The sequence below is a fragment of the Megalops cyprinoides genome, chromosome 21 (genome assembly GCF_013368585.1).
Source record: "Megalops cyprinoides isolate fMegCyp1 chromosome 21, fMegCyp1.pri, whole genome shotgun sequence".
Lineage (NCBI taxonomy): Eukaryota > Metazoa > Chordata > Actinopteri > Elopiformes > Megalopidae > Megalops > Megalops cyprinoides.
The window spans coordinates 22,465,956-22,482,199 of NC_050603.1; the positions used below are offsets into that span (position 1 = coordinate 22,465,956).

The 16,244-nt window shown below is 44.5% G+C and overlaps 1 protein-coding gene across 1 annotated transcript in view; it reads left to right on the forward strand.

The window, feature by feature from the left end:
* cdk6 (cyclin-dependent kinase 6) overlaps nucleotides 1-16,244 on the forward strand; it is a 48,887-nt gene that overhangs the window by 11,485 nt on the left and 21,158 nt on the right. The window contains exon 4 of the mRNA XM_036555019.1: nucleotides 2,036-2,203. Within this exon, the coding sequence (XP_036410912.1) occupies nucleotides 2,036-2,203 (168 nt within the window). The remainder of the gene's footprint in view (nucleotides 1-2,035; nucleotides 2,204-16,244) is intronic.

The window sequence follows — 16,244 nt, forward strand, 5'->3', positions numbered from 1 at the left end:
CAAACCGAATATGGCCTCGCTATGAAATGCTTATGGTTGGAACAATTTGCCAGTGTCAGTGACTCCTGTAACAGTTTGAGGAAGGTTGTGAGTCCATGTTAGGACCTCTCTGTGTTAGTGCAAACCACACAAGACTACCTCAGATCACCGCGCACGCAAATCCAGTAGATCCAGTAGCGGGCCTTCAGCACATCCACTCAACAGGTTGTAACAGGCATGATTGAAGTGACCTACTATACAGAGTAGGGAGGGAAGGAGGGAGGTTTTTTCTGTGTCTGTGTTTGGATCAAGTTCATTAGATGTTTGGGGGATGTTAACAAGCAGCGGCCGGCGAAGTAGTCGGCTATTTAAAGCGAACATGGAATCGGGGTCGGACAGCATTGTGTTTGACCAAAAATAACCGCTTGTACCCCGCGGGATCATGGGTGGATGGGCATTAAAAAAAAACGCCCTGTTTCCAGGCCCGGCCATCTCCACCCTCGGCACTGGGACCTCTTTTACATGTTTCCTAAGCCGGCTTTTCTTTGCTTTGTACTACTGTCCCTGGTCAGGCCAGCGCCGTGCGCAAATGTTTTCTGGTTGAGTGTGCACGGCATTGTTTCAGCTTTTTTAATCACTGACCAGCTGGCTTGTTAGTGAATGGAGCTGCGGGCCCCTGGCCACGTCTCTTGTGAGGTCTTGGCTGGGAGTCGGGGTAGGCCGCCTGCACCCTGTGTCAAAGCAAATCAAGCGGCAATCGCCAAAAAAAAAACTGCCCTTTCTCCCCTCTCCCTTCTCCTTCTCTCTTTCTTCTTTCTGTCTCTCTCTTTATCTCTCTCTCCCCCCTTTCCCTCTCACTCTTTTTTCTCCCACTCCTCACTTTCTTTCCTGTCTCTACCTCTCTGTAACTCTCTCTCTCTTTCCCTCTCTCTCTCTTTGTCTCTACCTCTCACTCTTTCCCACTCCCTCATTCTGTCTCCCTCTCCCCACTCTCTCCCCTTCTGTCTGTATCTCTATCTCTTCCTCGGTCTCGTGCTTTCTTGTAAGCCCAACCACATCCATTAACATAAATTTCACCTTGTCACACGCTCTTAACGCGGGTTACACCAGAGGAAACAGCCGTTGAGCCCCCCCCCCCAAAAAAAAAACTCCTGCCTGCCTTGGAGAGCGAGTTCAGCATGAGGACCGCCTCAGACGGCGTCCCTGAGGTCAAACGATACACAATTAGCCGCTCTCCGCAGACAGCTGCAAGAAAATGGAGTCCCGATACAGGGCCTCATGGCAACATGTCTTTCCTGCGAGCAATAGTGTCAGTTATCAACATCTGCCACACTTTAGCTTTAAAGGGACACCCTCTAATTCTCGCTCTGCCTTGCGAAGTCTCCCTCCTCTCTCCTCCTTCCTCTCTCTCTGGACTTCGGCAGAGATGAAAAGCCTTCCTTGCCGCAGTCGGTTGCAGTCATATCTGGTATCTAATCAGCACCGACCTGCATTTAAACAACACAGGGCCTGAAATACAGTTACGTTCCCACAGTTACAGTAAACACGTCCTATCAGTCACTTTCTCACAGAAGTGTTGTTGTGTATCATCATTAGTAAGTTTATTCATACGGGTACCAGTGTGGTAAACATTGATATGTCACTTTAAAATACAGCCGAGCTCGTCATGCCTTTGAAGTAATCAGAAGCCTTAAAATCAGTACTTGTTAATAAATGTCAATAATTCAATAATAATCAATAACATTTAATAAATGATTCATTCATGCTGATAAGTAAATGCTTGTGGTTCAATGTTTAAACTGATATTAGCGGAAAGGATGATTTACGAATTGCTAAATCAAATGTCACTTTAGTGCCATATCACCTGTGTGTTTGTGTGTTTTGTGTGTGTGTGTGTGTGTGTGTGTGGGCATGTGTGCATGTATGCACATGTTAGTGTGTGTGGGTGTGCATATGTAAGAGAATGTGTCTTGTTTTGTTGCAGCATGTCATTTGTAAATAATGACAAAGGGATAATTCTGACTGACGTGTTCATGTCTCTTCTGTTGATTGACAGGACATGATGTATCAGCTCCTGCAGGGGCTGGATTTCCTGCACTCTCACCGCGTGGTCCACCGAGACCTGAAGCCCCAGAACATCCTGGTCACCAGCGGTGGGCAGATCAAGCTGGCTGATTTCGGCCTGGCACGAATATACAGTTTTCAAATGGCGCTTACTTCAGTAGTGAGTATCTGCCCTTTTAATGGGGGGGGTCCCCAATGCTGCCAATGAGTTCGGCCTAAACTAATCACAACAGTCATCAGTACACAACTGATTAGTGAGAGAGAAGTCTGGTTTGATAAATGCCCAGATTCAAGCTCACTGAAGTCTTACTTTCCCTGATAAACAGACCTTAACTTTAAATAAGTAGCTGTTACCTTTTTGCACCTTTTTTGCTAACTTTGCTGACTGTTAAGTTTATATAATGTGTAAATATTGAAAACAATTGTCATTATTCAAAGTGAAGGGTTATGTGGACTGCATTTTGATCAAATCTATTGGTGGAATAGAATTTAATCGCTATCCACAAATTACTTTGCTAACGCGCATAGCCGGAACAGTACAGTAACATACACAACACACAGTCACCAGACCGTCATATTCATGCACAGCTGGTTCACTTTGCAGCATGTAATGGCACTCCCCACCAGGAGAATGAGGTTTGATTTTCATCTCATGTAACTTCCTATTGAATGTTTTTCTGAAGCCCATCCTACCCTTGTCCTCAGCAGAAGGCGGGTTTGGTTGCCCGTCATGGGAGAAAGCAATATGTGTGAAAGAGCCAAATATTTCTGCACGCACCACCATGCCATTCCCCCTGGTTCTGTAATAGCTGACAGTCAAGTTGGCTGCATCTGTTTATTGAAGGATTTATTTTTGCTTTAAAGGCAGCATGTTTTTCCTTGAAACCCCCTTCTTCAGTTAAATGGTAAAGCGAAAGTGAAACAGGTCTTGTACGTAGCAACTGTAGTTTTATCATTTGACTATAATGGGAGGGAAGGGGGTTACAGAGTAAATCTATTCATGTGTGGAATAACCGTGACCACTACCGGAAAACCCCTTTTTCTTGATGCTGTTGTGTGCACAGCCATTGTTTGCGTTGCGTGCTCACATGTGATAAACGTCACGTCGTATTTTTGTCCCTTGGAAATCAGATGACAGTTGACACCAAGGGTGACAGTTACAGTAACAGTGACAGCATCAATTATATTATAATCATTTTTATTTTTCACACTTAATTAATTGTGATCATGTGTCTTGAGGATTCATAGAGTTCAGTGACAATTAGGAGATTGAAAATTGTGGCTTCTGTGGTTTTTATACCAATTATGGCTATTTGATCCTCCTCCAAGTATCCAAGGGGTTTAGAGCAGTATGCTATTATTGAGTGGTTTCTTTAATCAGCCATTTTTTAACTCTTACTTAATAATTTGTCATTTATGCTGTGTTCCTTAGTTCCTTTCTCCTTACTGCAGCAGCCTAACCACAATGCATTGTGCAAAACTAGCAAGTAACTCCTTTTAGTTTCTGACTACGAGTTTGGTGTTCACTGAAAAAAATGTGTTAGAAACAAAAAAACACCCCTGTCCACACATCCAAACCTACACACACGTGCTAGTGTTTTTGTTGGAAGTTGTTGTGTAGGCTCTGTTAGGATCTTGAGATCTTGTGATGACAGTATGTTGTTTTCCAAATATAAAAAAAGAAAATGAAGCATTTAATAATAGCACATTTTCCAAATGACTTTCAGAAAGAAAGGAGTTGTTCATCTCAGACAAAAGGGTTGCTGGAGGGTCTTCCTCAGAACACGTGACACCCCCCCATACCCCCCCCCCCCCATAGCCCCGCCCATTTTCTCCCCTCTCTAGCGTTTCTCACACTTGCTTGGGTCAGGCAGTCCAGGCGTTCCAAAGAGAGGTCCCCTGGGTGGAAAATGGTTTTGAGGGCTGTTGTGAGGTGGCAAATTCCCTCCCTCTGGTGCATTCATGAGCGCGACATGTTACTGATGTGAAAGGGCCGACGGTCCCTGGAGACAGGGCACGAAGCCCCCACCGCAACCCACCCCTTCCCCAGTCAGGGCTGGCCGGAGATGCCTGTAAATAAGGCATTCTGTAAAGTGAGAAAGGTTGCGACAGCTCCGAGGTTCAGGATCTCAGGAGTCAACAGGGTTTGAATGATGCAGGGACTGAGGGTACCCTTTAAGTCATATTGCGCACAACTCTGTCGTCTGGAGATTGTGAGGGAAATTGTGAGTTGAAGTTTTTTTTTTTTGTCTTGCTGCTGCTGCTGCTGTTGAATGGGACTTCCTAGGTCTCAAATCTCATATATAAATGCGTTTACTCTAAACTGAATTTGTACATGTGTACGTTTCTAATGAAGTTTAAGTTTAATGTACAGGGGAAATTCGGGTTTTCCTCTTCTCAATTATGTGAGAAATTGACAGCAACATCCTTCTTGTTGAATCCTAGCCCTGACCAACAAGTGCCCTTTGGTTTGATTACTTGTAGTGGTTACTCTAGTATACAGTTTGTAACCTATTTACCCAGATAAATTTGCACTACAGAAATCGGAATGAATCACCTTGCGACAATTTGTAACACGGCAGCATTGCGTGCAGGAGCCCAGTACAGTAACCACAGCACTGCCAACTGTGAATGCTGTCACATATAAATTGGTTTGGAAGCAATTTCCCTTTTTATGTGAACAAGATTGTTTCCATTTTCTTGCACATAGTTGTGTCATTTGGAGATAGGGTGGGATCTGAAAGTTTTTTTTGTCATTGTTTGTTTTGTTTTGAGGAAGCACCCAGGAGTCCTTAAAGTGGCAGAAAAGTCCCACATTTTCTAAATGTGTGTGTACGAGTTTCTAAAGAAGTACTTAATTTACCGGGGAAATGGAAAACAATATGCTTTCCCAGGGTATTCCCCAGCTATTTTGTTGCGCTATTTTAAGACGTTTTAATTTCATTGTGGTAAAAGTGGTGTGCAGTAACATAAGATACTAAATGTGTAATTGAACATGTAAGAGTGAATGTAGTTCATTGCTGAGCTCAGTTTGAAAGGCAGGATTCGTATGGGTTTCCGTATCTGCAGATGTGCGGTTTGCTGATTTGTTTGTGTATGCCAAAATTTTGTTTCAGTTATCACAGGGGGATCTGTGCTTTTCATTTGTTAGTCATGCTTAATTTGCAAATTCACCTGGGAATTCACCAGGGGTGTCAGAAAATAGGCCTGTTGTTGTAGAAACCGGGGGCCAGGCACGTTACTCTGCAAATGGTTCAAAAGTTGGAGAAAAGTGGACCATTGTCTGAACATGGGCCTCTGTTTCCCATGATTAATTTTCCTGGTTAGGAATCCCCCTATCGCCTCCCCTGAGCCGAACGAGAGGATGGAAAAAAAACAATTTCCTCTCGCTCCTGGCAGATGAAGGAATGTCGTTATTTTTGTATGCAAAAGCATTTCATATTCAGAGTTTTTTTTTTTCCTTTTTTCCAGATTGTACTAGCTCCAGGCTACCGGTGTTGCGAATACCAAGCTGAAAAAAGATTAGTAATAACAACACACTAGAGGTCCGGAAAGCCATAGCAGCCCCTGTAAGCAGGCTGACTCATTCCTGAAACTTCGCCGCACCACGGAGAGAGTGCTGAGCTAAAAGGCATGTTTTACCAGCCTTCCCTCCCTCTTCTTGCGTCTGTAAATGATTCATTTTTGTCTAGTGATGATTGATCTCAATGTAAAATTAGCAAATTAACGTAGAATATATGTGGTGTGACAGAAAAAAGAGTTACCCGTTAGACATTTTGGGAAACGTTCTGTTGCAACAGAAACTGAAGACTGACCTCAGTGACAGTTTGTTTATGAGTCTTATGTGCGATTTGTGCAACTTTGTATAGGCCTATATATTGGCATACATTTTGGATAAAAAACTGTGGAATTTAAATTTAAAGTTATTGTAGCATCTCGTGCATTGTATTCCTACTGTAGGACTCACGTTTATCCACTATGTGTTCATCCACATTGTTGGTCCTGAGCATTTTGGTTTCTATAAGCTATCAATTCCCGCAAACAGAGGGCAATGCATTATGATTTGCACTGTCAGTTTTGCGGTTGTTTCCCAGAGGTCCTGTGGTGTCCTGTGTGATATCCTTTCTGCATTCCAAATTTCGCCACCCCCTCCCCTCATGCTGTCTCCAGAGGGCCCTGTTAAAATGAGAGGAGGGTGCGTGAATGCAAATGGGACCACCCATTGGGCCCTTGCGGAGGCACAGATTAGCATGGCCTCCCGAATCTCTATAGTTCCGTGTATTGTTCTCTTGCCAAGTGATTGTTTTATTATGACTTCAGCGTCCCTGCATTGTTGCTCAGCTTTGAGCGACAGCATCAACTCCTCCCCAGTTATGGGATTAAAAAGCGCATCAGTAGTGGACAAGAGGTATTTTCCCCTTGCTTGCAAGTCTGGAAATTGGCAAGGCTGTTGATGAGAAAACCTTAATTTCTGCTTTTATATGAAACGCAATATTTTTATATGGCATAACTTTTATATCACAGCAACATGTTCCTTGCAAAATTTTAACCCTGACCAGGAAAAGTCCATTGTTGTTATTGTTCACAGTGGTAACTGCAATGAGCAGCCTCATAGTTTATTTTTAACCCAGAAAAACTATTATAAATGGCCTTGTGACCCAGGGTTCAGATCCTTAATCCTCGTGTCCGGGGGCCAATACTGTAACCACAACTCCTTGATGGAACTACTTAATGATAAATGCTATCCTCTCTAAATGAGTTAGGATATAATTTTCCTTTTTATGTCAATATGAGTCAATATAATAGGAAACAGACTGGATGGTCCCATGAAAGTGATTAGGGGCCAATTCTGAAGGTATCATGTGCACTAAATTGCACAAGAAATTGGATTTAGCAGCAGGAAGCAAGTGGCACCAGACATTTGTCGATATGATTGTTGTTGTGTTTTGCAACAGATAAAAAGATTAACCCGCGGGAAGAGCGGTCAACTCAAGTAGCAAGCGTCTTCATTTAAAGTTGGGCAAAAACTGCGCTAGACCAGTGGTTGAGGATATGATTGGTACAGAGGTCATAAAGGTGAAGGCTCTCAGATGGGGACTGTTAGCTAGCCCAAGACAATAAGATCCAGGTTCCATTTGCCAATGGAAACGGAAGGACATTCTGACTAAGCACATAGCAAAATACCTGCCTCGCCCAAGTACTACCTTTTTCCCCTGAGCACATTTTCTATTAAATCTGTCACTAGACAATTTGAATCATTTTTCCTTTCTTGCGTAATATTCTGTTTGCTTGCTTTCTTTTAACGGAGCACTGATCAACAATAGAACTTTTATGACATGTATGAAGTACTTACTTTTTACACATTTTAGCATTCCACCAGCCTTACTACTTACTTGAGATTTTTGTTTTCCATTTAGTAAGAGTGATTAAAATTCCTGCTGAAAATCAGCATTTTCAATGGACAGCTCTCTGATCTCATTCAACACATCAAGAGTCATGTGGGACAGCTTTCTTGGGGTTCATCAATGTGGGGTTTAAGCATGGGGATGACTTTGATCAGCTGGAGGAGGAAAGCAGAGCTCTAGGCTGTTAGAATTCTCTATAGAATGTTCATGTAATAACAGGACACAGATCATAAAAGAATATCAGACTTGGATTTTTGACTGGTATTCTCTATTAACAACAAAGCGCACTGGAGCTTGAAACCAGTCTCCAGTCATCAACATAGTTTCAACATCATCGCCTGACACGACAGGGGAACGTCTCTCAGAAAGGCTGCTCAGTGGAAGCTCTGTTTGGATTCATGTGGGAAAATGTGCAGCTAGGGCTATCTGGCAGAGGGGCTGGAATGTGGTATTCAGACCTACCTATTACAATGGAATTCCTGCCAGAGTAAACTGGCTAACCTTACTAAGCACTGTCGTCTCCATAAGTGCCTCCTTGTGAAACTGAGGTTCATATCTGTGCATCCAGAAGAGCTAGTGTCCAGAAGAGCTAAGTCTGTTATCACTGATCAGACTGCACCTCTTACCTTATGTACACGGGGGAAAAATATTTGTTGATCCACTTAACATAAAATTTTGATAACTGTTTCCCATTTACCCTAATAAAAATCCCAGTTTTGCATCTGCATATTTGTATTGAACAGAACTGTCTGCGTTCTGTCAGTTTGAGTTAATTTAACACAACAGGCTGTAAATCTAAAAACCTGTCTTTTGCTTCTTGCATGTGCACAGGTGATATATGTGACAGCATGATATCTTCCATTATGAATTGTATATACTGTAAGCAATCCAGATACGAGTGTTCCTCGCAGGACTACAGATTATCCAATTACAGTCACATTCTCCGCATTTGTCAGTCAACGTGCTAATGCTTGGTGTTATAAGTCAACCTAACCCTAGACAACTTTGTGAATACTACAATGTGAAAACAACCACCGCAGCGCAAGTGCTGTGGGCCTTGTCACGCCCTTCCTAGCACTGGTGGAATGAATTCCTCATGTTGGCAACACCCACCGCCTGGTTAAGACTAACCCCTTCATTCACGTAAGGGTCTCGTGCTATTAGCAGCTCCTCCCTGATGAAAGCTCGAAAACACAAACATTTGCAACAAGTCTGGAGTCAGATGGAAAGTCATTTAAATGTAATAGCTTGATTTTGTCAGACCTGTTTTCAGAAGTGTTATTCGCTTCACTTCAGGTACGAGTAAAGCGGACATTGTTGTGCATCTAAGTCTGTGTACGTACACACTGCGGTTGCCTTGGCAACTGTTTACCAAGCAACATTCGCTGCAACTAACTTCTGTATATGAGTGTGTTTCGTTACAGTGAGTCCACTGCAGTCTTGACGACAGATGATTTCAACACCACTTCTGGTTGGCTAGCGGGGTTATCTCCACACATTTAATCAAGCTCCACAAAATGTGTAGATGTTGTCTGTGAGCTTCCACACTGATTGTTATCAATTATCTTAGCTGATATTTAAGATGTAATTATCGCAGCATTTTTTTAAGGGTAGTCTAAGATAACATAAGCACATTTCTGATAACAGCTTTGACTAAACTCTGAATACATTGTGCAGTTAATATCATCCACTTAATCCCTATTTTTCTGTTCATATATATAAATAAATATTAAATTTGGTTGTGCTCATGGCACAAATTTGAGGGTGTTAACCAGCATCAGTGCAACAGTGTATCATTTGTCATGGCAAAATGTCAGGTGTGTAGGCGGTTGAAAGGTGATACCCCAGCATCTAGGGACCCCATATACGTATGAGATGGGTACACATGTGGAGTAACTTTCCCTAAACTTTCCCAAAATTTCAGAATTATAGGTATAACAGTAAAGGAATGGTTATGTGTAATGCATCAAAAGAAGAAATATAGCAATGAAATACACACAAAACTGAATTTGACAGGGCTGAAGTATTAACTGAACGTTGTGTGACCTCAAACCATGGTCACTTTTCTGCGCGCATTTTTCTGCTGCCACATTTAAACCGTTTTTGGAACACACTGCTTTTAGAGGTCGGCAAGCATATTTCAAAGAGACCGAAAATAAAGTTATTTCTGAACAGATACAACATCAAACCATTTAGCCTGGACAGTCTTAGAAACACCATAGTGTATATTGGTTCCATGAGCTTCAGATTAACTGTGATAGCAAAGCGGCTGCGTGGGCTCTCACTGCTTGAACAAAACGGCTGTTGAGTAGCAGGAGTCCGATTTGATTCAGATGGATCCAAATATTCAAAATGCTTGTTGATTAACGGGAGTCTTCATGGCCTCCATGGCCTTCATGGCGCACTTCACGGCCTAACTACTTGATCCCGAGGGTGCTTTGCGTGATGTATTCCTGTCGTCATGGAGAGAGCATTCACGTGGGCATGAATGCAAGAAGAAGCAGTGACATCTAGGTGCACCTCAGTTACATGGCTATCCACACTGTCTTTTAGGACCGCCTGTCTAAGTCTGTGGTTATAGGGTGTCTCCCAATCAGATGTCTGGATAGTCGCTTTCTGTTGAATTGAAAACAGTCTGAACTGGCTAGCAGGACTACAGCATTTCATAGTGAGCAAATCTGAATTTTGTAGCCTGAGAGCTGAGGTTACAAAATGAGTGGAAAGGTAGCATCACGTACACCACAACACACTTGTGCTCCTGAAGACTTGGCACTGGGGTATTCGTGCCCTCAACCTTTCAAGTGCAAGAATGAGCAGGCCGAATAAGAAATACCCCAGTGTTTGCATTGGTACACAGACAGTGTCATTCAGGCAAGGAAAACAATACCATGGAGTACCTAAATTTGTTTATTTAGGGGCTAGAGCTGTCAGTCCAGTTCAAGCTATGACTCATTTTGGTAGCCTTTGATTGCGAGTTGGATAATCCCATATAAACTAGTTATGTAATGGTTTGTTTATCACAGTTATAATACAGAGTAATCTTTAACTTTAATTTCATAGTCATCTGAGACCAGTAAATCCAGGCAAAGCAAACACTTGTCTGTACATACAGTATATTCATGTTATTTTAGCATTGATGGTGTCATGTGGAAATTGATAATATTATGTTGTGGAACTTCGGGTAAATATCAGTTAGAGCATCAAGGTGTCGGTTGACTTCAGTGTTGTAGGGAAGTATAATAAGGTGGTGTGGGTTGGGGTTCCAGGCACAGGTTGAACCTCACAGTGCAAGCCCAAAACCAGACGTTACACCTGCTGACAACAGAAGCCTACAGTAAGGGAACAAACTGCTGGGAACAGGGGTGGGCAGGTCAGTCAGTCACCACACTGCCCACAGCACCCTGTGACCTGCAGGGCACCTGTGAGTCAGATGGCATCAGCAGAGCAGCGCCTGTCCTCCAGATAGCACCCACCTCATGGCAGCGCACTGTGGGTGGTGCAGTGTGAAAGATACTTGCGTTGGCGTGTGTGCGCATCATAGGTTTACAGTGCCTCACCCTCCCAGAGACTGTCATCACGAGACTAGCCTAAGGTTGTGTCATAATAACAGCAATAGTAAAAAAACAACAACGAAAGAATTAGGGTGAGGTTCAGTTTGGGGCGGAGGTACAGAGGAGTGGGCCAAAAGGAGAGGTGTGAAACATGCCTCAACCTCAGCTCCACCCCACACAGACTCCCGCCTCTTTTGGAGACGCCGTCCTCGCCTCCGCCGCCTTCGCGAATGCACGTGCTCTTGTTAGCATGGACCCCGCTGTTATTGCTAGCACGTGTCCAAAACCCTCTGTTTTGCCTTTAAACCTTTTACGGGCCTGGCCCCGAGGAGAGCCAGCGCAAGGTTGGGTCTGACTCATACCTTTGTAGCAGAGCTTTACCAGACCGTGCAGGCCGAGGGATTTTTCCACCTTCCCCCCTCAGAGCAGCCAGAGCTGCACTGCATGCTGGGGGATTCCATCACAGCAGGCGCACAGAGGCAACAGCAGCAAGAAGCTCAAAAAGGTGACGCTCCGCTCCAATGCTGGGTTTAGCACATTCTGGGAATGTTTGGATGTCATTTCCACAATACCTCCCCTCAAAAAAAAAACACTCTAAGGTTGCACCAAAAAAAGCAGGGAAGGGGGATCCCGGCAGACAATAACATTCAAACAACGCACAATAACATTCTTATTCCGTATTTCCTGAGCGACTGTCAGTCGCTATGAAATATATAGTCTATTCTGTTCATCCGTTTTAATTGTTGATGGAAGGTTGGCTGGGAGCCAGGTTGAAAGGGACTGATTGCAGGAGAAAAAAGTTGCATCTGGATATTAAAGCCTTGCCTGTACCAGCAAAGAAAAAAATGACAGCATATATCAGGAATTTTTCCGGCTAATGATGTGCGGATGTGGTAGCACTGGGGGAAAAGAGCCTAACTGAGCTTTCTTTGTTCGCGAACCGAGGGCCCCATGCAGCATTCCTTAAAGCCTTGCATACTTTGGCAACAGTTGTGCAGCATTTAACTGTATACTGTTTATGCGTGGCCTCAGTTGTGACTTCATATATCTTTCCTGCTGGCTGGGCTGGCGATATTGTTGCCGTTTAAAAGGCCTTTTCGAGAGAGGCCGACAGGAGCTTGCACATAATGGTGTTTATGCCACCCCCTTGGACCTGTGAGCAGAGAATGGCGCTCGTGCAAGACAAAACATTCGCGGGAGGGAAGGAGTCGGGCCGGCGGGCCCCAGGCTCGGTCGGAGCAGACGAGACCACCCCCTGTCCCCCCCCCCCCACACACCCCCCCCTTCCCAGTGCAGGGGAATGTGGTGTTACCGTCTCGTTAGGTCAGCCACGGACGGGACAGATTTGATCCCGTTTCGCTGTTTTCGAGGCCAGACGTGTATGCTTAGTGGGGTAACCAGGTAGACGCCCGCCACCCAGGTAAACGTCAGAGGTCGTCTGCAGAGTCGGTTGACACAAAGCAGACTTTTCTCGGTAGTTTATTTTTTCTCCAGTCAGTCCAAAGTAGTTTACTACTTTCCATAACACGGGTTAGGCAAAAAGGATCAGTCGCTGTGTCGGTGAGAAGTTTACAAGAAAGTGAAACCCGGAGAAGCTCTTACTGTGGGATTTCTTTTTAAGCCCATATTGTGTTATATTTGGTTTGTAATTTTTGTACAGAAAATTTTAATTATTGCTTGCTCTGGTTATATATGCATGTAAAATGATAACTGTGCTGCTGTAAAGTAAACTATTTGCCATTTCCCTTGTGTGAGATTTCACGTGGGAGTGCTCGGCTTTGCTGTGAAACAAGCATCTGGTTGGTTACTTTTTTATATAAGTCATGTAGTATTGCAACGTGTGCTTTTTCTCCATGACAACAGACAAGGAACTGGCTTCAGGATTGATAACTGCAGATCTGTAGAGTGGAGAGGGGGCATGTGATCCACTCTGAACTTATCTGTGCTGTGGTGACTTTGCTTTAGCACCCACTAGCTCTGGTTAATCCCTCCGCCCATATCAAGTGCGCCCATGCATTCTGGGAAAAGTCGCATCTCCCTGTGCCTTTGGAGTCATGTGCATCCAACAGTCCTCTGGAAGGTGTGTGCTGTTATTAAGTTCTATGGCGCTCTACCTGCTACCCAAAATGCATCAGCCTGTCAGTCAGACTAATAGGAGGCCAAAAGAGGAGCTGAAGTATGGCACTGGGTCTACATCCTATGGCAGTTTTCATGACAGAAACCTGCAAGCCTGCAGACTGTGAGACTGCATTGATACAGTAATCGTAATGGCAGTGTTACTGCTAATAGCTGTCATTCTCTCATCTTGCAGTATCCTCCTCCGCCCAGTTATCATGGTCTCAGTCATGTGGATATGGCCATATCTGCAGGCAGCGTCCCTCTGAAGGTCCCCAGCCGGTCCAGAGGAATGTGGATCTCTGTGTTAAAGGGCCTTTCATCCTCCACTTCCTCTGCGAGAGGGAATGTAAACACAGGCTCCCGGCCAGCTTCATCGGCAGCGGCCCACTCTTAATCACACCGTGTCCCTATTGTTTTAATTCCACAGAGGAAATCTAGAGGGTGAGCAAAAAAAAAAAAGAAACCCAGCAACAACAACGAAGAAAACGAAATGCCGCCTCGAACTGAACGGGAGAGAGAGCGAAACAGCGGGTCGGGAACGAGCCCTCCCCGGGGCTCAGCCCCGCTCGGCAAGGCGAGGGTTCGCTCAGTCAGGCCGGGAGCTTCAAGTGCGGCATAGCTGCCGTTCTCCGACCAAGTGGGACGGCGTTCTCACCAGAAAGGAATGCGCAGAATGTTGTCATTTAATCTTAAGTCAGCCCGGGCACCCTTATCTGCTCCGTTATTACCAACCAGCCTCCCAGTCTCTGCCGGCCTTTTCCCTCATGCTCCGGGTACTTTCCGCCGTTCACTGCAGATCCGAGGTCAGCTTACCCAGCCCCAGTTCTGACCCTGAGCAACTGAGTGTAAAATTTTGATTCTGATCCAGGATCAGCTGTTAAGTGCACACCCACTTCAGTGGCCTCAGATATAAGAGCTGACAGAGATGGGCACATTTCAGAAAGGTTAGAATCTGCACTGGATGCCTGGCCTTTCCGACAGTGATCTGTTTGTTCGGAAATGAAAACATGTATTGAAAACTGGGCTTCAGCAGGGCCAGGGAGACTGGAAAATGGAAAGGACAATTTTAAGAGGCATCATCTGTGTCATGTTTCGTTTTACTTATCTATGAATGTAGTTGCTTAACGGTCAGTGCATCTTGCATTCCCTCCCTCCTCTGTTTTTGCAGTTACCACATAAGCATTGCAGTGTGTTAATTTCATGAAAGGTAATAAGCTGATTCCCAGATAAGGGAAAATTAAACCCTTGGATGGAGGAAAATTTAGGTCCCTCTATGATTTTTATGCTAGTGCAGCATTAAGTGACATTTGGAGGTTGCTGACATTGCTACAAAGGCTAACCTGCCTCCAAGGAGAAGCTAACCTCCAGCTGCTCCAGCAGTCAATTGTTGCATTCTTTTAGCTGCATCCATAATGTACCCTGTGTTGTGGCTCAGGCTAAGTAGGCATGAGCTTGATTAATGCTTGGATGGGAGAACATTTGTAGAAAAGAAGGTGTTGTGAAAGTGAAAGTGGTGCTAGTGGGCCAGTAGGGGGCACTCTTCCTTATCACCCAAGTAGGTTCCCAGTAGCAGGTGCTGTGATGTATGAAGCCCTCTTTTGGAGGAGACAATAAACACAGACCTGAATGTCTGTGGACAATATCCCATGGTATGTCATGGTACTTTCCCAGTAGGGGGTTCCTTGGGGCCATGTTGAAATTCCCCAATCTGGCCATCTAATAAAAAAATAAAAACCTCCCTCTCTAACTCAGCACTGTTCCTAGGTCAGCTTCAGATTTTTATGCTCAATAGTTGGGGGTTAGTATCTGGGTTTAGACAGTGCCTGCACGCATCTACCCTTCTGCGGAGGCACTGCATGGAGACAGGTGGTGTCCCAGAAGGACAAACCAACCTCAGAGGTTTGGGTGTGCCTCATGGCTGAGGCTCACACATGTCCTGGGCAGAGAGATTGGACCACCAGGAGCAGCTACCACCTGGTAACCTGTGCAGTGCTCAATAGGCCTTTGAACCCTCTCTTCACTTCACTGTTCAGGGTGGCTGCTCTTTTAGCCAATGAAGTGTGAACAGTTTGCGGCCTCCTCGCCAGACTGAGTGCAAGAGCCTAGGCAGACTCACTGTTGCGTTTCTCTGAGGCTGGAGCCATCGTGTGGGCCCTTGGGTTGTGCTGCTCTTCACAGCGTTCTTTCAAGCGGACAGTCTCCCACCTGCGAACGCGGCACACAGATATTTTGATCAAACCTTCAGGAAGGAATACCACTGCCCACATTCCTCCGCGTGTTTGTACAGAATGAGTCACATACTCGAAATGCATGACTTCACCGCTGGTATGATTCATGTGTAAAATGTCACAGGTTAAATGACATTTAACTCAATGGCATATTCCCAAGGCTACCCCTCAAAGAATACACTAGTCTTGGTGGTACTAATGACTAATAAATCAATACTGTAGAAGCCTAGCCGACGCCATTTAGCCATTCTACAGCTAGGACCCTCTGAATAAAAATGAATGTGGACAGCTGGGATTGGCCATAGTATTCTAAAAGCAGTGAGCACATGATCAAAGCACTGCTGTGCCAATTCAGTTTCAGAGAATGTGTGCTTAGAAGTGACACCTTCCTGCAACCTGACTTCCTGCTGCCTTAAACTCAAGAGAAGCACCACGAAAAGCTGTCTGTGGTAAAGCCTTCTATTAAATTTGTACGAAGCGTAGCGGATGTATACAGCCTCAGGCATGTGTGGTTCTTCCTCGAAATTGAAATACCATTACCATTACAGCTTTTCTGAGAGAAAAGGCAAGACTACTAAGGCAGCCGGCCAAGTTTTTTCGAAGACGAATTTGTGCAGCGATATTTCGAAATTTGGAAGTGGAATGCTGACACATACGAGATATCTGTATCTCACAGAGCTGGTGATAGATAAACTTGGATGATTACACTTATTAAAAGTGACAGTCAAATTAATGCATGGAGTGTGGGACAGAGCATGCACCACATGCATGCAGTAAGACATGCATAAACAAGGCCAAACAAAACTCACTGTTGTCAGTGTGCTAATGCATGGTTTATTGCATGGTTTAAATTAAGAGAACAGGCTAAATGACAGTAAGTAAACAAATGAAAATTTTCT